Source organism: Scardinius erythrophthalmus (assembly GCF_964197995.2).
Source record: "Scardinius erythrophthalmus genome assembly, chromosome: 18".
NCBI lineage: Eukaryota > Metazoa > Chordata > Actinopteri > Cypriniformes > Leuciscidae > Scardinius > Scardinius erythrophthalmus.
In genome coordinates, this window is record NC_138238.1 from 5,712,408 (window position 1) to 5,736,088 (window position 23,681).

General features: G+C 37.6%; 1 protein-coding gene across 3 annotated transcripts in view; it reads right to left on the minus strand.

Annotated features, from left to right (window-relative positions):
• Positions 1–2,708: 2,708 nt before the first annotated feature.
• Positions 2,709–23,681, minus strand: part of epc1a (enhancer of polycomb homolog 1 a) — a 37,926-nt gene continuing 16,953 nt past the window's right edge. For 2 of the 3 annotated variants that reach the window (XM_081393194.1, XM_081393193.1), the window contains exons 2-14: positions 23,282–23,441; positions 19,751–19,896; positions 17,385–17,591; positions 16,062–16,210; positions 15,200–15,347; positions 14,638–14,796; positions 13,820–13,909; positions 12,019–12,167; positions 11,559–11,929; positions 10,261–10,367; positions 10,042–10,180; positions 9,626–9,956; positions 3,985–4,389 (exon numbers count right to left, since the gene is read on the minus strand). In XM_081393194.1, coding sequence (XP_081249320.1) covers positions 4,317–4,389; positions 9,626–9,956; positions 10,042–10,180; positions 10,261–10,367; positions 11,559–11,929; positions 12,019–12,167; positions 13,820–13,909; positions 14,638–14,796; positions 15,200–15,347; positions 16,062–16,210; positions 17,385–17,591; positions 19,751–19,896; positions 23,282–23,381 — 2,169 coding nt within the window. In that variant the 5' untranslated portion in view covers positions 23,382–23,441 and the 3' untranslated portion in view covers positions 3,985–4,316. Of the gene's footprint in view, positions 3,176–3,984; positions 4,390–9,625; positions 9,957–10,041; positions 10,181–10,260; positions 10,368–11,558; positions 11,930–12,018; positions 12,168–13,819; positions 13,910–14,637; positions 14,797–15,199; positions 15,348–16,061; positions 16,211–17,384; positions 17,592–19,750; positions 19,897–23,281; positions 23,442–23,681 lie in introns of those variants that run through there. The other variant, XM_081393192.1, reaches the window with a different exon arrangement.

Here is a 23,681-nt window from a genome sequence, read left to right on the forward strand (position 1 = left end):
TATTAGACTCTAAATATCAGAGATTTATACCAGAACGTAACCAAAGCCATAGAAACCATTAAGAACAACCTAGTATTTGGGTAGATGCATTATATATTTTAACAAATTTCAAAAACATTTGTTTGAGACTTAATAACTTGTGAGCCTTCCACATTACCGTTGCAGGCAAACACACTTCAATGGTGAGAAAGAAATACACTTAACAAGGAGGTGTTAAATGAGTTAAATGGTAATAATAAATAATTTTAATATTAATAATAAATAATATTTTATTTAAAATGTTTTTTTTATTAAAATAATTGCTCATTTTGAATGCTCATTGGCCTCTCCTCTTATACATTTGATTAAAAACTACATTATTTTATTACAAAAATATGAATTTGTATTTCAAATTTTTAAATAAATAATTGCTTACTTTATTTAGCATCTGTTCATTGGCCTCTCATATAATTTGTTAAATATATTGTGTATTTTAAAAGATACAGCTAAAATATGTATTTTATTTCATTTTTTTAAATAAAATATTTATTTTTTAATAAAATTGCTTAGTTTAAACATGTCCACTGGCCTCTCCTCTATATATTTTATGAAATATAAAAAAAAAAAAACATTTACAATAATATAAACATTTTTACTAAAATAATTTATTTTAAACATGTTCAATGACCTCACATCTAATACATTTTATGAAATACTATATTATATTCTATTAAAATATACTTTTGTTTCATTATTTTTATAGGCCGAATGTTTGTAATCTTTATCTCCTGTTTGCAATAAAATATTTTTAGAGTGCAGACCTTTTTTGCATTTTTGTACTGCATTGTAAAAAAATATTGTTGGTTTAACTTAAAAAAGAAAGTAACCTGGTTGCCATAAAATTTTAAGTTCATCGAAATTAAAAAATTGAGTTGATACAATGAAGAAGATTGGTTTAATCAACAGAAACTCAAAATATTATGTTGTCTGAACCACATAAATGATCTAAGTTGATTTGATAAAAGAAAAAATGCTGTGATGATAAATCATATATGTCTCTGCACCTAATTAGCTGGGAGAGTGCGGTGAGTGTTCTTTTGATTATTTTTATAATAAAATAGTTTATTTTATAAAATAATTGCTTATTTTAAACATGTTGATTGGCCTCTTGTCATACCTTTTATGAAAAAAAAAATGTTTTAAATGTTCATTGGCCTCTCCTCTTTAAATCTCACTGAATTAAAAAAAAAAAAAAAAAAAATTAACAGAATTACCAAAAATATATACACCGTGATGCAGTCACACTTACTGAGCTGTGCTGAGACCACAGACTGAATATTTCCATGCTATGATTGACCATATCAGAACCATTACAGGGACCTTAGTGAACAGCTTCATTTCAGGACCCAGAACAACATTCCTCCGTCTCGCTCACTCTTTCATCTGACATCCAAACAGAATAACCATGCACATTATCATATGCGCAATGAAAAACCAAAGCTACAGTATTGAAGAAACTCAACCTAAAACACTCAATTGATTTTTAATATATGTTTCTATGGTAACGGGCGAGTTTAGTATTCTCAACTGTGGTCGATAAAAACAATATTTGGCTTTCTGGTACACAGAGGGGTGATTTGGCATTCATACTGAAATTCAGCCCGCTCGATCTCTGAAGAATAAATAGAGCAAAAAAAAAAAAAAACCTGATGAGAAAACAGAAAATACAGTTTCAGAATCTGATAGATTGCAATGTGTGCAATATTATCTTTTCTTCACAAGATGAAAATCAATCTCCTACTGCTTTCATGCGATGACTCCACATTTTGGACATTCAATCAAGATTCAAGACTCATTTAAAAGAGGACCGTCCTCCATTTCTCTTGCCCCAAGGCCTGTAGAATCAATTCAGTTCATAACCTATTTTATGGTGCATTTCACATGATGTTCAACGAGAAAATGTAGTAGAACGGGACTGTTTTATTCATAAGGAATAATAATAAAGAAATAAGACCAATAGGACCAGAAACCTGGAACCAGGAACATGCATTACCGAAGAAAATGTACATCTTTGTGTTGACTTTAACGGTCACGAACGATGGTCGGAAGCAAAGGGAAACTGAACGTGTAATTGCATTCAAGTTGATGTGGAGGAAATTCAATGCATAAACTGCTTTAAATTCCAATGCTCCGCCATTTGCCACGTACACTCCTCCTCATGCACTCTGGGATCCGGTCTTGTGGCATGTGTATAGTGAGGTTGTGTAAATCGGGAGTTTCCAGGATCTTCAAGTGTGCATCAGCCTGAAGTCATGCATCCATCTCTGAGAACTTTACAGATTGCAGGCTTTAAGGTGTTATGTTGTGCAACAAACTCCCCCCTGATATCTTCAATTGGCAAAAAAAAAAAAAAATCAGAATGTTAAATTAATAAAAATGGGGATAATTATGTTAAATGGATAGTTCACCCCAAAATTTTAATTGTCATTAATTCCTCACCCTCATGTCATTCCAAACCTGTAAGACTTTCACACAATCATTGTTGAGAAGGGTTCAAATATGCAGAAGATGCTGGAAAACCAAAGAATGAGGAGGATTTTTCTGAAGAACAGAGGGAGGAATGCTCAAGACAAATATGGGACTTATAAACACAGTCATAGATCATCCAGGTCATGTTGAGAATCATTGACTATTGTCCATCCACACAATAAAAAGACAACTCATTAGTTCACATATAACCTGGGCTTTATTGTCTGATTCATGTTTGAATTGTCACATATCTTTTTTTTTTTCACTTATTCAATAATATTTTTTCTTTGTAATATTTTCCATATTTTCTCATTTTTTGCCTCCATCCAGATCAGACTAGAAACCCCTGGAGGAGGATGATTCAGTTCAGCCAGTGGACTGGGCATCGGAGATCCGAGCTCCGGACAAGTGTGTACCGCAGGCACTGCGGCCTTGACCCGGAGCATCCTCTTCACGGAAGAGACTGAGCAGGACGTTCCCAAAGGAAGGCACAACCTTTAACTTGTGGTTTTTGTCAGGCCTTGAAGTAGTCCAGAGTCTGCAGGATTAATGCGTTTAGAGAAGAAGGCCAAGGAGATGACGTTTCGTTTGGCATCCACCTCTTTTGCTCCTTCTTGGTCTTGCGTCATAAACCGGAATGATGACTCGGATGGGCGCCGATCGGCCGCTGCGCGTGATGTTTAGCAACAAAGAATGAAGTCTTCCGTTAAAGAAGCGCAAAAGACGCTTCACCACAAGAAAACAAACAAAAAAAAACAATGCAAAACAAGATACAAAAATAACTCTGTTGTACAAAGAAATAAAAACGGGGACAAACCAAACAGTTTCCATTGTATGAAAAAGGAACTGAATTTATACAAAAAGCAGCAATAAATCAACTTAAAAAAACGAAACAATAGTGCTTAGTTGACCCGGAAGCCTTGGAAGCTCCCAAAGTGAAGACTTCATCCCTTGTTTGTCTTTTTGTTATTATCTGGGATGATAAAAATGGAAGATTTCAATAACCACCCCCCAAAAATTTTAATTGCCCTCCCAATAAACCCTGAACCTAAAGGGCGTCAATCCCCCACATGTCCCATCCCTTGCAGAAGAAGAGGGGAAAATGATAAAATAATAATAATAATAATAAAAACGATTCGGGGGGGAAAATGGCATGACACCATTAACGTTCAATCCGATTCACAGTGTGAACCAGTCGAAATGTGAAAACGGGGAAATTCGGGAATTGACAGCTACCTAAACACTTACAACACCGCAGGAAACAACTGAGGGGCACAGTGTACGAAAAAACAAAAGAAAATGACGAACATAAAGAACAAATAATTGTAAACACAGCACAATAAATAGGTAGAACAGCAGGTTTCCTCACCATGCACGATTACTCACACACTCACTTTTACCTGACCTCACGGTTCACTCACACACTCCCCCCTCATTCGCTTTTTTTCTCTTTTTGATTCCCCAAGTGCAAAACATCACAACTCAACAGTTCTGTATTCAAGTAGCGTATATACAAGGGTGGTGGTGGTGGGCTTCTACAAATATGTAGTTCTGTACATCGAATATTAGCCATATTCTTAATTTACACATCTCTTTTCTTAACAGAAACAGCATATGTTCAAAACTAAAAAAGGGGGTGAAAACAAAGAAAAACAAGAGACGAAATTGTGTCACGTTCAGACAGTTGTTGTGGAAACCCGCTGTCCTTTTGCTTCCCCAAACCCAATTGGTGCACAGCACCAGAAGACTGGACTGGGCAGAAAAAGAAAAAACAAGAAAAGAAAAGAAAGCCATCCAGGCAACAGTCACTACGTCACCTCCATGGCCACTGTGTTCTCTGCTATACTGTTGAGGGACTGCTTTTCCTGCTCGTGATTCTCCCTGTAAACAAACAGGAGACGGATCAATAACCCGGTAAGCGATCAAATAAACCTGACTAATGTACTTGCTTAACGCGACATTTCCAACATTGCGCATTTGCGCCCATGTAAACACGAAGCGCAAAAGCAAGAAGAGTTTCGATTATGCAAAACAATGACCTTTTAAAATGTTAAAAAAATTTAATAAAATGATGTGACCAATATGGGATCTAAACAAATGTCTCTTTTTCCAGAGGTCACATTTTGCGGCCGCAGACGTCCTCGTTTCAGAAAAATAACCATTATAAAATTGAGTGTTATTCCTTGTGAAGTGTACAGTACATTGTTGTAATTTCTCAATGACTTTGGGATGAAATGGTTATTTTACTGAAATGAGGCAGCCTCGATGTATGCTTCGAGATGAGACACAGATAAAGTTACTTTTAAGCCAAGTCAGTTCACTCGGCATTGTTGGCAGTTTCCCTGGAGTACAGCTCCATAAAATTTTACCATAGAAAAAAAACATTTATATTTTACCATAAAAGGGAAATTTTACCATAAATCTGATTCTTTAGCTCAACATTCAAGAGTTAAAGCGTAACTGTCGCCAAAATGCAACCTAGGGTCTTTTTGTTAATCTACCCAAGGCAAACTTTCGTTTAAAAGCATAATTGGAATGGAATGAAGTTTGACCGTATTTCTGTTTGCCTTTTGAATGGGAGTGCTTGGGGCACTTCTATAATAGCATTAAAAAAATCGCTATTTTTAAAACACTAAGAAACTTTGCTCGAAGTATCACCAGGGGCTCTACACATGAACTCGAGCATTGACAACATTGTGTACACCGAGTTTACTAAAAAGAAAGATTTTGAACAACTCACTGTAGCTGTGTCTCTCCTCCCTGTTACGTTGCATTCAGAGATCGACAATTTTTGACTGACAAAATATCGGCGGCCGAAAACGAAAGTTTGCCTCGGGTAGATTCACAAAAAGACCCTAGTTTGCATTTTGGCGAGAGTTACGATTTAACCTGTTAAGCTTCACCAGTGCGTCGGCGCACTGAAGCGTTTTTTTTTTATTTAGTTAAAAATTACTATCAGATTTAATGTTATACATTGACAAACTATACATCATTAAAAAGATATAAGACTCAAGTTTCAGTATTTGACCACTATTGTATTCTGAAAAACTTATAGTGACAGTTATGTCTTAATTTGTGTCAGGAGTTATGAAATGAAAAAATGAGTCGATACCTTTGATATGAATTATGCGCGTCAGCCGCTTTCATTCATAAAAAAACTCCCGTGCTGTCGTCATGACAGCGATACACAAAACAACGTCCCTCAGGGCTTTAGCTCAAAAATGTGCAGATTTGGAGAAATATTGATATATTTTCATAAGTTTTCATCAGATTTCTATAGACAGGAATAATATTTATTGAATTTATGCCCAAATGCGTCGATGTAATCATTATGAGCGCTGGACGCTGTGATGTATTGTGTTTTCAATCCATACCAACAGCCTGAGGGCGCTACATTCACAATAATAGTCCATTTATGTAACATGAAGAAGAACCATGATCATGTGACAATCCAGGAAGTCTCGAACACACACACAGCTATCAGAGATCGTTGTTACATGCAGAAAAAAGACTTTTTGAAGACAATAAACATGATTGAAATGATGTTTGGTTTACCTGTGTTCTTCAAATAATGTCAGGTATTTCCATAATAATAGATTATATTTATAATGTATTGCTAATCGATATAGACTTTATCATTGTGCAGAATAGTAAAAAATATATATTTTATGTCTGATTTTTTAATCTGAAGCGAAATTATATCACAGAAGATTATTTAAAACACTCTACTTGCGTTATAAATTAAGTTTGAAGCACAAAAATGGTTTTAATCTCATAAATTGTCGTGTATTGATGGTGTGCTAAGCTAACATGCTAGCTAGCTCTAGGTGCACCTGCCACATATTGCAGTTATCCTTTTATAATTTTTTTCTAAATATGCTTACTAAAATGTTTCATTATTCAAGCAGGGCATTTGATCCAGTTTTTAAATGTTAAGTAAGAACTTTGATAAAATAAATTAGGGATTGAAACCCTATGAATAGCCAGTCGTTAGTAACTATAATGCAGACAAAAGAAATGCATATTTCGAGCCATAACCAGTCTGGAGAGGTGTTAATGTGTGCAGGGGGAGACTGAGACTGAATGGGGCTCGTTTGCACCACAAAACAATAGAGACAATATACTGGATAGATGGTTAGAAGATGGCAATAAACATCAGAAGCATCTTTAACGTCAAATCAAAATAAAGTCAACTGACATGGTCTTGAAAAACATGTAACTAAATACAGAGTTTTGGACTTATTATCTTCAGATTTTAAACATAAAATGTTTAGACATGTGGCTTTAGCTGTAGTGCATTTCTAGATTGCTCCAGTGCCAACTTCAATTTTATTTTCATGAGGATGTTTCATAAAAATTAATTTCTAATAACTTTACAAAACTTTGAAGCTATTTATAACATTTTTTTTTCATTATGACAATAATTAATTCTACATTTACAATAAACTGCCAGGTGTCAGCTTTCAAATGAGATCATACTTGTGCTTTTAGTGCAAAGGGTTCATGAACTGTATCTGTTTAAAGGGTTACTTCAGGATTTAGCATTAAGCTTTGTATTAGTAGAAAACCTGTAGTATTTTCGAATTACCATGCTTTCCCCCCTCATATCCCCCTGAGAGGAGAGATTTATGTATTTTTTGTCTGGAAAAAATCCTCCGATGACGCAAAAATCGTCATTTTGCGTCATCGGAGGATTTTCTGTCCAGAGGCTAAAGACTACAGCCAGTAGATGGCGTTGTTCCGCATGTTTTCAGCCCGCCCATAGAGGGTGGGATCTCACTCACAGAATGTACACAGTATCAGCCGTCTTTCTTTGGAAGCTAAGCTAGCATGCTCTTGTTCTGTGGAGAAAGCTGAATAATAGGAGAAAGCTGAGTAAGTAGGGGTTACCATCTTCCTTTTCCCGGACTTGTCCGGCGGGCGAGACTGTTAAAAATGTCCGGGATTCGGCTTTTGCGTTCTGCGGTCGCCATTCATTGTTTACATGCACACCTCTCGTTTCAATCTAACTGAATTAATTCCGATCGGTGAATCTGACTGTAGTGTTTACATGAACGCTAAACAAGTGATTGGTTGATGTGCATTTTAACATTGCTAAGAAAATTCCCGCTCCTCCGTGAGAGATGCGAGACCCGGCGCGTCTTAGTAATGAAGCCACCGGCCTCGCGCCGTTCTCCCGCGGCCGTCAGCCTCGTCCTGCTCGCCACAGTAAACATGATGAATGGCGACTGTAGAACGCAAAAGCCGAATCCCGGACATTTTGGGCATCTCTAAATCCCTGGCAAACTCATCACTTACTTAGGCTAGCCTTGTTGTTTTCAACTGTGCTCTCTAACCGGTAGGCGTGGCCTCCTAAGGCAGCGAAGCAAGTGCATTCTGGGAGTTGTTGTCTTTCATCCACATAAGCCAAAAATACATTTTCTGGCTTTTCTCAGTCTAGAAAGCTCCAAATTCAAAAATTTCTCCACATTTCTTCTACTTAAATGACCTATTTTAAATACACATTCATCTTCCCAGAGGTGAAGTATCCCTTTAAGTTTGGGTATGTCATTTCTGGGGATTTTTCAAAAGTGGCGTTGCAGCTTAACAGGTTAAGAAAAAAAAAAAAAAAAAAAAAAGGCTGCCATATTGAGCATTGCAATTTCTCCCATTCATTGTGGACAGACAAGTAGATTTACCATTTATGAATGTATTATTTATAGTTTATTCAAATTTAAAGACAAAAGAGTGACGTCATATTTTGATGTGAAGTCCAAAGCAAATTTTCATGCTTTAAGTCAAGGTCTGACTGATTTTGCTACTGCTGCTGGATTATTATTAATAAACATATTTGCAGAAAAATGCTGGATTGTTACTATTATAAAGACAAATAAACAGAAGGCGGTGCTGGATTGTTACAATTGGCTTAATATAGCAAGAATAAATATCAGCAAACAAAATTACATAAAACAATGAAAAGATGCTGGATTTGATATATAGTGAAAATATAGTGTCTCGCAATAAGAGTTAATATTTTTTTATATTAAATATTTATATAGTAATTTTTTTTTTCTCAGAATAGCAGGTCATTAACTCACAATTGTGAGAATGTCAGAACTTTTTTTCAGAATTCGACTTTATACCTCAATTGCAAGTTGATATCTTGCAATTGCACTATTTCTTAGACCTGAGATTTAAAGGGTTAGTTCACCCAAAAATGAAAATTCTGTCAGTAATTACTCACCCTCATGTTGTTCCAACCGCGTAAGACCTTCGTTCATCTTCGGAACACAAATTAAGATATTTTTGATTAAATCTGAGAGTTGTCTCACTCCTCCATAGGCTTTCAGAGGGGACCGAAACTTGCTGGCCCAGAAAAGTTATTAAAGACATTGTTAATATAGTCCAAGTGACTACAGTGGCTCAATCTTAAGTTTATCAAGCGACGAGAATACTTTTTGTGCACAAAAACAAACAAAAATAACGACTTTATTCCACTATTCATTTCCTTCTCTCTGGGCCTCTAGTTGGTTCACGTAGTGTTTTTGCGTAGCGCGTCTGTGTTACACGTCACCACTTAGGCTCACAATTGGCCGAAGCGGGTCATGTGTGTGATGCGTGATGACGTGCAACACAGACGCGCAGCGCAAAAACACTACGAGGCCCAGAGAGAAGGAAATGAATAGTGGAATAAAGTCGTTATTTTTGTTTGTTTTTGCGCACAAAAAGTATTATCGTCGCTTGATATACTTAGGATTAAGCCACTGTAGTCACTTGGACTTTATTAACGATCTCTTTAATAACTTTTCTGGGCCAGCAAGTTTCGGTCCCTCTGAAAGCCTATGGAGGAGTGAGACAACTCTCAGATTTAATCAAAAATATCTTAATTTGTGTTCTGAAGATGAACGAAGGTCTTACGCGGTTGGAACAACATGAGGGTGAGTAATTACTGACAGAATTTTCATTTTTGGGTGAACTAACCCTTTAATATTTATATATTTTGTATTTTTTTTATTCCATGGCGGAAACAAGCTTCCATTGGGATTGTGTTTGCTAAATAGTGTGCAATTTTTTATTTTTTTAATTCAAACAAAATATCTGCAAAAAGAAAAGCAATTGAATGCATGTAATTCTTTACCCAGTGTTGACTTTGGGGAGCTGACAGTTGCTGGCGGCGGCGAGCTTCAAGGCAGCGGGTGGCACGTTGCTGAGACTTCTGGGAAGGTGTCGGGCATTCAGACTGGCGATAGAGGGCGTGGTGACGCTGAGACGTAGGTTGTTGCCGATCAGGACCTGAGAGGTGGAGTTGGCTGTGTTGTTGCCTATAGGGTTATGGACCGTGTGGGCGGTGCTTGTGTTAGAGTTGCTAGTGGAGGAAAGGAAGGTGGGCGGCACAGCGGTCGATGTTGGTTGGCTAGTGAGAACAGAAGCAGAGGACGTGGCGGAGACGCTCAACCCCTTGTAAACGCCTGTCAAAGAGAAAATTATTAATTATACAAATGTGTACATTTATAATGTATTTCAGGATGAAAAAGTTTAGTCCAAAACACAAACCTGAAGCTTGGACGACACCGTTGACTCCACCTCCTATGCCGTCCTCTTTAACCTTTAGGGTCAAAAGCTGGTCAGAGGTCATGAGTGCAGAGGCGGCAAACTGGGCGCTGACTGAGTCCAACGTCTTGGACACGAGAGACTGAGGGCACACCAGCAGATTGTTATATTAAGCATCACACTTTTAAACGTGAGTGACACTTGTGTCTCTGCGTTACACACCTGACTGGAGCCCGTGTCATTGGCCTGTTGTTGTATCTGCTCCAGCTGCTGTTTCTGCATAAGGGCCAGCTGTTCTTGATGCTGCTGATACTGCTCAGCTGTGAACGCTGGAACACACACACACACGTAAATATTAGACACCTGACATACAGAACCGCAATTCCACAGCATTACTTGTTGAATGAAAGAGACTAGAAATATTAAGGTAAACACAATGTTATTTGCAACACAGGTGTTGTGTTAGTTAGGGTTATGATGTTGTTCGTAATAGTTTTACATACAGAAATGCTGTCTAAGAGATGGTAAAAGTCATTGTATTTTAATGAAATAATACAAAGAAAAACATTTGTTTAGAATAAATGTGAACTTGATGAATTATGCAAATAGGCTATGATAGACTAGAAACAAAAGTTTGACCAATCAAAATATTCTCTCATAATAATGCAAAAGAATATTGTTCCTTGTTTAGTTACTAATACTAATTATTTTCCCCCAACAAATAGAGAGGAAAACAAGTGAGCTGCAACCACGTAAATATTAAAAAACGCAGCTGATCACTGGAGCATTACACAAATATGAAACAGGAGAATAGACTACATAATTTGCAAACGCTGTGCTCTCGCCATCATCTGTAAGAGTTTCATTTAATGCTGGACGCATTTAATGAGGTTTTATGGAAAGATGCAGCTGTGCTTCTGATGAACAGTTGCTTCTGGTTTATTGGTTTTCTTCTGACAATGAAGAGCCAACTGTCAACTGATTTGTCCTCATTTAAATATTTTGTAATAAAAAATAATTGTCATTACTCAAGTGTTGGCAGACATTTATAGACCAGTTGCATTTAATAAAAAAAAATGCATTCATATAATATTCGGTTCTGTAAACGGCTCATAAATCTTTGCTTTTTTAGTCAAATTTAGAGGAAACTACTAAAACACTGATAATGTTTGTCCAATTTGAGCTAATGCAATATATGATAAAGGCTAGCAATTAATTGTAGCAAAGATGTACACAAAACGTCTGAAATTAAATCAGATATTGATGCTATACACATTCATGCATACACAGATTATAAAAATATGAAGTTTTGCATATCCCTGCTGAAAAGGGCACTGCCACTGAAGGGCCCAAAATAACATTCCCATGCATCGCCGCAGCAAACACTGAGCTTTCTTAATTACAATAACAGTCAATCATGCAGAGTTTATTTCCAGTTTTCATTGACGACGATGAATTAAACATGAGCAAACAAACATTTCCAGCACTTTGCATGCACACTAGCGCTTGAGTTCACTCACCGACTGCAGGTGGTCCCATGCCCGCTGTCCTGCCCAGTGTACTGCCACCCGGCCCTGCGCCACCCCTGACCAAACCCCTGAACGGTCTCCGGGACAGTGCATCACCTGCGCCTGATTGGCTGGTTAGTGTCCGTGGTTTAAAGTGCCTCCAGCGGCACGATTTGATGTTTCGGAGGATTTGCCTCAGGTCTGAATACGACGTCTGAGAGGAAGAGGGTGAGGATTGTGATAAAGAGGATGTGTTGGTTGAGGTAACAGTCTGGGAAGTGGTTTCTGTATGGAGAGGAGAAGCAGGTAAAGAGAAGTCCGGCTCTGAGTCCAGACTTTGGAATAATCCGTTCAAATCCGAATAGGCCCGATCCAGAAGAAACCTGAGGAACAGATTAAATCCGATTAAGAAAACTCGAAATACAATTCAAGAAGTCCGAATGAGACCGAAAGACATATGGACTTGACTCACCTGCCACCCCGTCCCAGCCGTCGCCGTGCCAACCCGACACAGCGGCGGGGAATGGTGAGACTGGTGAGGGAGTATCGGAACCGCGGGTCACATGACGCTCCCTCTGTTTCCCCAGACCAGGGCCAGTCACCGCTCTGATCCAAACGGGCCTGCAAGAACAACAGAAACCAAAACGAGAATGAACGTGACCTTCAAAACAGAGGGAAAAGGGTTAAACGAAGCATGAAAGGAAATAAAATACTAGGGATGCACCGATCCCTTTTTTTCAGAACCATTTTTTTTTATCAAGTAGAATTTCTTTAACTCCTGTGTGTTGAACTGATAATCACTATTTTGTGTGTTAAACACAATCTACTAAATACAGACAACTTCCATTATAAAGAAAAACAACAAATCCAAAAAATATATGATCATAATCTATGACAAAAATGCTATTATAAACTAGATTAGTGGATAACTCAGCAGTAAAATTTACTCTAGAAAAATCACCAGTGCATAATTTTATAGAATCTGAACATTTAGTGAAAAAAAAAAACATTTAGTGGGGAACAAATAAGAGACAACAAGTGTAGTACTAAATCTGTTCAACCATTACACATTGCTCTTTGCATTGTTGTAAAATACATTAATGAAAAACAAGAAAAAAATGATATGTGATATGATAGATAGGACAGAACAAGAAAGGCTATTAATAAACGTTCAATGCGCAAAAGTATTATGATATGAAAGGCTCCAATACAGTGCGGCACAAAACGCTTATGCGCATCGCGTGCGCAGAATGATGTGCTTGAAGCAACATGGAGTCACAGCGCCCCGAGTCCGCATTGAAAAGTTCAAAGCACTAAGGAAAGACATATTGATGTGTAGTGTATTATACCTATTGTATTATATCTATGCAATAGTTTATTCAACCTTTTCTTTTAACAATTTTAAATTTCAGTTACTGTGTGCGTGAAGAACAATTATAGTGCGCTCTACTCCCGTGTTGTGATCTAACAGACACCCGGTAGAAAGTAACATGCTTAAGGTACAGCAATTCAGTCCAGCAAGATAAAGTCATTTTATGCCAAACCTGTAGACTTTTATCTACAGATCAAGTATAATAATAGTAACACTGAATCATCTTGGAGAGAGTTTTGTCACGTTGACTGTCGTAACCGAACGCGACGCACTGTTTGAATGCTGAATGGAGAAGAGTTTACGTGAACTTGAATTTAACGACTTAAATATTCATTTCTACCTCACATTATACTATAGAATGGCTTCTGAACACTGATAATATAGTGCACGAAAACTTTATGGTGCTTTATAATGTTTTTGTGCCTTTTGTGGGGCTTAATGACATAATAGTATACGCACAATATCAGATTTGGATCGGCCTCGTCTGACCGATACCCGATCCGGCAAAGAATGGCAGTATCAGAGCCGATACAGATACTGACTATCGGATCGGCGCATCCCTATAAAATACAGGGAATAAAGGATTGTGACTTGGTCAAAGTAATGTGAACTTACTCGTCAACCATAAAAATTATTTACAAACGGAAGTCTTAAAGGTACAGCATCAAAAACAGCCTGTGTCAGTAATGCCTAGGGAGCCACCAATGCTGGCAGCATTTAAAGGGATCAACTATGTGAAGGGATTATCGCATTCTTGTTTGTTAACTTAGCAACTTTAGTGTTTACTTGGCTATAACGCACATCAGGATACACTGAGGTGTAGAACAATAGTGGAGAGGAAAGAGGTGTGGAACAGAGGAAGTGCAAGGTATGAGATTTGAGGTCAGTGCTCGACACCTACAGCGTTATAAACACATCCTGCTTTCCGCCTGAAGGCAAACACTCCATCGGGCTCGTTCTCTTCCTCGGCCTCTGACGACCCAGAATGTATCTGCAGGAACAGGAACAGGATGTCTTTTATGCATCGATTCCAAAGTCCAAAATTTACAAACCAACACACAATTAATTTAAATGTAAAGTGCACACATTTCTGTGCAACAGGTACTTTACTGTTCAAAAGTTTGGGGTCGCTAAAGGTTTTCTTTATAGAAATTAATACTTTTATTCAGCAAGAAGGTCAAAAGTCAAGATATTTACAGTAAAAACATTTATAATGTAACAAGATTGATTTCAAAATAATTATGTTCCTTTGAACTTTCTATTCATCAAAGAATCCTAAAAAAATTATGTTTTCCACAAAATATTAAGCAGCACAACATTTTTCAACATTGATAATTAGAATTGTTTAAAATCAGCACATTAGAACGATTTCTGAAGGATCATGTGACACTGAAAACTGGAGTAATGATGCTGAAAATTCACCTTGCGTCACAGGAATGAATTACATTTGAAAATATATTAAAATAGAAAAGTTATTTTAAAGTGCAATATTTCACACTATTACCGTTTTACTGTATTTTTGATTAAATAAATTAAGTCTTGGTGAGCTTAAGAGATAAAAAAAAAAAAAAAAAAAAAAAAAAAAAAAAAAAAAGACCCAAACTTTTGAACAGAACTGTAGTTCTGCCCCCAAATGATGCCATCGATTACAGTAATTCAAAACTTCACCTTTAAACTGTGATACATCTAGTCAAGCAAATTCCGTGTGTGTGTGTGTACCTGTGAAAAGGGCTCGTCATCAGAGCTGGGGAAGTCGTACTGGTTGAGGTCTTTGGGGTTAAACAGAGAGGGACCAGAATGCAATGGGGCGGAGAGAGGCAGGATTTTGGGTTTCTTCTCGTACTTCCTCTTTGTTCTGACCACCTCTGTCTTTTCAGGCTGAAAGAAAGATACGGCGCATGTAAGTACATGTATTTTCCAGAATATATGTCACGTGAACCCAAGGTTATCTGTATAGTGCATTTCCCACAAGCTGGTAGTTTCAGTTTTGCTTTAAATAAATTTAGTTAGGCTTTACGTTTATAATAAATGTTTAAAATTAATGCAAATTAATTTTACACATTTTAATTCCTGTTCTGAATACGGTTAAATTTAAAGCATTTGTTGTGGAGGGGAACACAAATACATCTATAAATGTTAATAATAAATAAATGTTAATAACGAATAAATATTTCGTTTTGTTTATCGATATTTTACAGTGTCTACACACTTATCTGGGGTTTTCTCTCTCTCAACAATGCAGTTTTGACCTGGTGTGACTGTGAAGACATGATGTACCCACCTTGGTCTTGTAGTCTTTGAAGTCCATGTGGTCCTGGTGGCGGTACTGACTGCTACTGGAGAAGGGCATTATGGGAATCTTGTAAACAGGTTTTACCATAGCTAGTGCTTCTGCCATCACCTCTGAACCAAAGTCTGGCATGGTGTTCCTGAAGGGAAAGAGTGGACATTTTAAAAACACAAATTTTTGCAACTCAAACTGTTTATCTTCTCTTTTTTTTTATGTTGAGAGGTATATTTACTAGGCATGTCCTGATCAAGCTTTTTTGTGCCCCCGATCTGAGTCACTGGATATCTGTCAATATCAAGTCCCAAACCAATACTTGTATTTTACTTAGTGCTTGAAGCACACTTCAAGTACATTAAAGTTATAAATCAATCCAATGTATACAGAGATGTGGCAAGGAGTTTCAAAAAAGCTAATAAAAAAAAGAAGCAGCTTAATCTGCCTTGATACCGATCCTTGAGATCATCTTGGGACATCCCTGATATGTATCTATGCATTACAAATTTCCCAACATATCTCAGTGATTAAAGATGACAAATGAATAATGGAGCCTGATCATGTGCCCTTTATGGACAAGCAAGGTGATGCATAATCGCTCATTTAGCCATTAAAAACAAGCCCCTTAATTAGGGTATGCAATGATGCCTAAGCCAATTAAAAATACATGACCCGTTCTCATTATGCATGAATGCACACACAATTACAGAAGCAATTAAGAAAATTCTAGAGTCAAGCAGGTTAGGCATATTAAAACGCAAAGCAAAGTTAAGCTCAATCATGTACATTCATCATAACAAATACATGCACTCGACACCACTGATAACACTTTCACAGCTCCGAGAGTTTGTCTATGTACCTCTTTTCCACAACCTCCAATGTGAGGTGAAGCAGTTCTCGTTTGCTCTTTTCTCGCTTCTTGATCATCTCCAAGATGGTGACGGCTCGACTCAGGTCCCTTCTTAATTTGAGCATCTTCTCATAAGACGCCTCGTCATTCTTGCGGTTCTGGGGAGTCGTGACGGAAAAATGAGTACACTTCATATTAAAGACTACTATTTAGAGGCATAAGAAGTCACTGATTTATAATACTTCAACCTTTGATTTATGTCGAATTGAAGTTGCGACAATCAAAATTGTCAAAATTACTGTCGTTGATACCAATACAAATGAAATTTCACAATTCTTTACATCAATTTCAATAGCACACCCGTTTACACCTGGTCACGTCATGAATTTTTACTGATCGGAATATTTAGTCTCACTACCTTTAACAAAGATGACCGTGTTGAGCTTCAGGATCTGATGGCAAATTTTCAGTTTAATTTGCGGCAGTAATGCGAGTCGGCTTAATGACAAGAGAGTCAACCACTCATCTGCAACGGCCAAATTTGTGGCGAATGTGATGTGTGATGCAGTACCAGGCCTGTACTCACACATTTACTTTTTTACCCTTTTGGTAGGAGTAAAATTGACATGTGCCTTCAAAAGTTCGATCCAGTTTCGATTGGAATGAATCTCAAACCACCTCATGAAGAGGTTTGAGCGATCAGATATTACACGAACACATGAAGTGACCAGGTGTGTAGAAGGGTGTGTTGAGTACAACTCCTGTTTTAAGCAATTACTCTGGTGAACAGTCAGTAATAAAATAAAGAAAGCAAAACAATAGAACAAGGACGTTTGGTGAGGAGAAAAGACCACACACACACAAGGATGATCATCAACTAAATGCCTGATTGTTTAAGGCAAACTCCTGCAAGTCATTATGAGACAGCCTTCAAAAAGATAAAGAGCTCGCAGAGCTTTAGCTTTATAAAACAAGAACGTTTGTAAATGCATTTAATATTTTCCACTGTCATTTAAAAAGCATGCAATAAAATTAAGCATGATATTAAAAGGCTGTCTGGAACACTCTGTTGTACTATAAAAGCATACTAAACATTTACAACAGACTCAGTCTTCAGTTCACCTCACATGGCTGTCTAGCATTGACCAGTTATTAGATGTTGTACTTAAAACTGTGTGGACTTCAAGGAAAAAACTAAAGTGACAAATACGGATCGATCAAAGTGACTGCTGTATTGAGTTGCTTTCATCTGTCCAGTCCGTTAGAGGATCAGCATTAAAGGATTGAGAATAAAACATCGATAGGGCCACAGCTCTGACTAGGACCGCTCACCTTTCTCGTCTGCATCTTCTCGGTCCTGCGCCTGAAGGCCACGTAGGGGTCACTGGTACTGGATCCGTCCCGCCTTTCCTGCTTGATAGTTGGGATGAGGGATCCATTTTTACACAGTTTCCTCTTTCTGCTCCAGTACTCAAACACCTCCCTGATCAGATCGTCATCTTCCTTCAGTAAAAGTTTCGCTTCCTGTAGGGTCACCAGCTGTGGTACAGAAAAATGTCATTAATAATAATACTAATAAAACATTATATAAAAATACAAAGATTAAATTAATAAATATAACGACAGACCAATATAAATAAATATACACTATAGTTCAAAAGTTTGGGGTTAGTAAGACTAAGTTTTTACATTACCATTGCAATAATTGGTTTTCTATTTGAACATAAGTGTAATTTATTCCTGTGATGCAAAGCTGAATTTTCAGGATCATTACATCATCAGTCTTCAGTGTCACATGATCCGTTAGAAATCAATTCTAGTATGCCGATTTGCTGCTCAAGAAACATTTCTGATAATTATCAATGTTATCAATAGTTCATCCAAAATTTTTATTTCTGTCATCATTTACTCAACCTTGTGTTGTTGCAATTTGCAAACCTATGAGGCTTTTGTTGAACACAAAATAAGATATTTTGAAGAATGCTGGTAACCAGACAGTTGACTGTAGTCACTGACTTCCATAGTATTTTTTTTCCTCCATACTATGAAAGTCAATGGCTACCGTCAACTGTCTGATTACCGACATTCCAATATCATCTTTTGTGTTCAACAGAAAAAAGAAACTCAAAGGTTTGGAACAACATAAGGGTGAGTAAATGACAATTTTCATTTTTGGGTGAACAATCCCTTTAATATTTATGAAAACCTTTCAGGATTCTTTGCTGAATAGAAAGTTCAAAAGAACAGCATTTATTTGAAATAGAAATCTTTTGTAATAATGTAAATGTCACGATCAATTTAATTCATCTGTGCTGAACAAAAAATAAATTCTGGAAAAAGTTAAAGGGGTCCCATAATGCTCTTTTACAAAGTCACATATTTTACATTATTACAGCAACTCTCTCCCCAGTCTGTCCCTGAACACATTGTTTAATTCAGGTTTCGATGAAGCCCCTCCTTCCAAAATATAAAATGCGCTGTGATTGTTAGCTGGCCCAGTGTGTTGTGATTGGCAGCGCTCAGCGAGTGTTCAAGAAATGCCCCGCCCCTCCATAAATGCGAGTTCTGCTCTAGTGTAAATATAAAGGATGGGGGCCATTTCAAACCAGATTCAGACCCTGACAATGTTAAAGAACAAGAGAAGCATCCAGAACAGATTTCATGCAAGGAGTTTGCAAGCACGGATTTCACAGGACGTTTCAGAGAGGCATGTTTTTCTTGTACATTATAGGTACGATGCTATCTACCATTTAATCATGATATTTGTAAGAAAACTATGGTTTATACAAACAGTAACGATCACAAAAACATGGTTAATTTTCCTAAAGGACAGTGAACAGCCTTAGAAAAGATACTAAACAACACTAATGTTGGCTAACAGGCAAGTGTAGCAACAACATAAAACTTATAATTAGAACTGTTAATAGAAAACGCAACTTCGATTTTCCCGACAAAGTAGAAACTGCTCCATTTCAGGAGAAGCTTTTGTGTGTAGCCTGCATCGTGTTTCTGGAAGCTGTTCTTTTTTAAATGACCAGCGCACAGATAAACATCGAGATTATAATGTTCAGGAACAGTGTTTAAAATAAATTTTACACATTCTAAGTTAGTCAGCCTTAGGAAGGTCAAACAAATGAGTTGTGGAAAAAAACAGTGTCTCTTTGGCATAGCAGCAGCTCATCCAGGTCTCGCCCGCTTTTCTGCGTATTCCGTGGGCGGGGATTATTTAAATAAGGGAACATTATGACTCTATAAAGCCAGGGAAAAATCACGTTGTAGTCCAAACGAGCCGTTCGTTGTAGTTCTTGGAAAGTGGATTCTGATAAATAAAATGTCTCCCTTTGAAGTGGACATTGAGCTTTGTAACCTTGCAGATCTTTTTAATGCTCAAACTGCAACATTATACACTACCTAAAGTTGAAAAAAGTGAAAAAGCATAATAAGACCCCTTTAATAACACAATATATATTTTAAGATGATCAGCATTAGCTAACAGCTGTTCGTCTTTTAAATGTGCTACTTCTATTTGGACTTCGTTTAAGCATTCCACACAGACATCCAGAATTCAGACAGAGAGGTTTACCAGAATCAATTCAGTTTTTAATTTAAAGTTTTGAGCGTCACTGTCTGAAATCCCCAAGGTTTTTTTTTATTTTTATATACAGTTCACATCATAAGCGGTGAATCTTTTTAATAACCTGCTGTCCGCTGCCTTTCTCTAATCTGTCAATCATCTCCTCGAACTGCAGGGCCTCCACCTCCAGCTTCTTTTTCAGCTTATTCACAAAAGCATCATCCTCCGAGTCCAAATCGTAGTCCGGCTGCTCCGTATCCAGACTGAAAGCTGTGGAGAGAGACAGTGGAGGTTAAACCAGCTCAAACAAAGCTTCAGTCTCCTTTCTGATTTTAGCTTTATGTTTAAAAGTCTTTGTTCGTTTTAGAGATGCACCAAAATTTCATCTGCCGAAAATTCTCTTTTTTTGTCTGAAAGAGAAAAAAAGGGCGAAAATAAGCCAAAAATATGCCGCCCAGCCCTTCAGTGTTAGGTGATTAGGTTACACACTCTAGCAAAGCATATTTTCATGAGCGGCTCCGCTTTTCCGCTCTGTGTGCGCACCGTTCCGTGTGTGTGTGTGTGTGTGTGGGCGCGCTGTGCTCTATGCTCAATGTTACGCTCCGTGTGTGTACTGTGCGCCCTGCTCTGTCGCTCACGGCCCAAACGCTCCACTCATGTACTGATCATGCTCACAGGAAAAGCAAAGTCCGCTCAAATAACGTGCCAATATGAAATTTTTTCTGTAGTAGACTTCTCTTTGCAATAGCCCTACTGTGCTGTAACATGGTATAGCCGTGCTGGGCAACGCTGCTAAAATGACGCTACCTTCCCGTTACTGATCCACTCCCTGCCATCTGCTCAAATGCTCTGACAATAATAGTTTTCTAGGACTATACTTTATTTTGTATAGTCAAAAAATAAATCTGTTATCCGAGTCTGTTGCATATAACTGAATGAATTGATATTTAATATTTTAATATAGGGCTATGTTACTTTAATAAAAAAAGAGTGTGGTTATTTTATTTTATTGGCTTGTAGTTTTTTAAATTCAGATTCAGTAAAATTATTGCATTTAATTTAAAAGTCTAATAATAATAAATAATAATAATAAACTTATACAAAAGATAAGAAATTAATAATTATCTTAAAGTAATTTCCGGTTTCGGCCAATAATTTTCATTTCGGTGCATTCCTAGTTCGTTTATGTTTTGAATGTTCCTTGGGTCTGACAATATGGCCACTTTTTTATTCTTTGAAGGTTTCATCAAGGTGCAATTTTGTTTTGTTTACATCTACACATCATCGGAAGCCTTTTGCACAGATAAAATGCAAACACTAGCCAGTTTAAAAGAGCATGAGGGAACATGCGTTTAATATTCAAAAGAGCAGGATTTTGAAACAAACAGTTTTTGACTACTCCACTCAGCAAACCTATATTACTAAGCCAGACAAAAAGATAAAGTACAATATCACAACTTTTACTGTACAATGCAGCATTCACCGGTATGAGTAAGTCAGTGGGGTCCATCAACTGTTTGGTTTCCGACATTCAAAATATCTTTTGTGTTCAGCAGAAGAAATTCAAACAGAATTGTTTGAAACAACTTGAGGGTGAGTAAATGACAGAATTTTTGAGTGAACTATCCATTTAAATAAAGCGTGAATGATCAGGAATCAGCATTAAAATCATGAAATTGGAAGTCGTATCGGCTGAAAAATCCTGACCGGAGCATCCCTATCTTCTGTACAACCTTTCACAGACTAATTTCTCTATATGGGCTACCACTTTGTTGCATGATAGTCTATTATTATGGTAGCATTGATTTCAGATTTACTGGCTCCTAAATGGCACATAAGACTTAGCCCAAATTAAGCTCTAGTATGGACCAGACTGTGTCTGAAAAGTCAGAAAACCCAAGAGATGTCTCTTTAACACACTTCCCCATCTGAACAGTGTTCCCAGTGCCTCATCCTCACTTCCACTTTCCCTCCCCCTTCTTGTCTGGTGTGTGTGAGAGCGTGTGCTCAGACACTCTTTGACAGCAGGACACCTCCTGCTCCTATTACAGACACCCCAGGGGCCGCCAAACTAACTTAAACTCAACCAGTCACTCCATCTACCCCATAACACACAAACACAACAACACACACACACACACACACACACACACACACACACACACACACACACACACACACACACACACACACACACACACACACACACACACACACACACACACACACACACACACACACACACACACACACACACACACACACACACACACACACACACACACACACACACACACACACACACACACACACACACACACACACACACACAAGATAGATGAAACAGCCAAGAAATTAAGTCATGTCAGTTAAATATTAACTGCCCCACACGGCGAACCTATTCAAACTAAACCAGACTAAGAGGCATCTAAGAACATGGCACACATTAAGTAGCCTATATCAACAAATCATTTACTGGGAAGTAGTAAATTACAATTAAAATAGGGCTGTTACATCTCCTCGATTAAATTAGAGTACTCGATTTAAAAAAATCCTCGATTGCAATTTACCCGTGCCGAGTAACCGGCAAAATACCGGAAGTGGCGCATTTCACGGACGAGAATCCATGAACCGCATTATTAGATCGTTTTCTAAGGCTGCACAATGTATTAAAACCATTACATACTACAGCATAGATAATGTTATTGAGTGCTTAATTTATTTGCATGCGTGTAGGTTACGTGTCTCACAGTTCACAGATGCTGCTCCACATGAACTTATTCACATGCGTGGAGCACGTCTCATACTCCATCTCTGCATATGCTGTGAGTTTGGGTTGCTTATAACGTTCATCTGGGAACACAATGTGTGCCATTTTATCAGATTTGTAAGGTGAATCATTTACAAACCTACGGTAACAGGAGAAAACATCATCATATGTTTCTAAACATGCGAACCGTTCATCACGATTTCAAAAGTCTAAACCCTCGCTCTGAGTTTGCATGTTTTCATGTCCACATTTTCTTATTAAAGAAATTACAGTGGCTGTAGCATTTCTATTTAAAAAAAAATTAAGTTAACATTTGAATTCAATATTGTTTGGCAAATATTAAACAAGGATTTGATCTACACCAGGCTGTTGCATGCAAATCAGGGCAAAAATCTGAGCAAAAGTCATGAAGTGTATTCCAGCCGTGACTCGTCAATAGGACTGGGTATTGAGTTTTTTTACTTTTTAGGCACTGACCGAAATGCCTCGATACAATCGAGCATCAAAAAAATGTGTTGTCGTTCGGTACCATATTTTAAACCAATGCCGCATGATTGGCTGTGGCAAAATAATGGAAAAGCACTAGTTTACGCCGGTTATGCCCAAAGACGTGGCTCACACGTGAGACTTTAATATGCAAGCGTCCCATTGCCCAAAGATGTAAAAGATGTGGAAAAGATAAAAAGTGTGGCTACATTTCACCAGGCTCGATGCCGACAGCGTGCAATGCAATATTTGCGACAATATAATTGCTGCCAAGACCGGCAACACAACAAATCTGATGAAGCACTTAAACATAAGAGCAGAAAGTTCTCAAGTCGGTTTAAAAGGGTTAAAGAAATACTCCCTTCATTTGTTTATGCTCATTTACATTTGTGTACTCACGCTGTAAGTGAATGAGCTGCTTTGGCATCTTGAAGTCTCCGGGGTAAAGCGAGTCATAGTAGGCGATGTTGCTCTCGGCCTCTGGGACAGGAATCACCATGTTATCCCTCTTTTCTCCGTACACCTGCTGGGCGGAAATCGCCCTCTGGAGATGGTGTTCCTATGGCAACCATAAACAAAGACATATGCTTCAGTAAACATTCCCATTCACAAAGTAGAGGATCATATCGAACCAAAAAAAACAGGTCTTAAAATAATGTACAAAAGACCATTTTGTCGCATATGTTTATTAGCATTGTAAAGTCTGATTCATTTTAGCGAATCCATTCGAAGGTTATAATAGAAAAATGAACCACAATATTCAGATTCAAATTTTGCATTGATTCTAAATGGTTGTTTA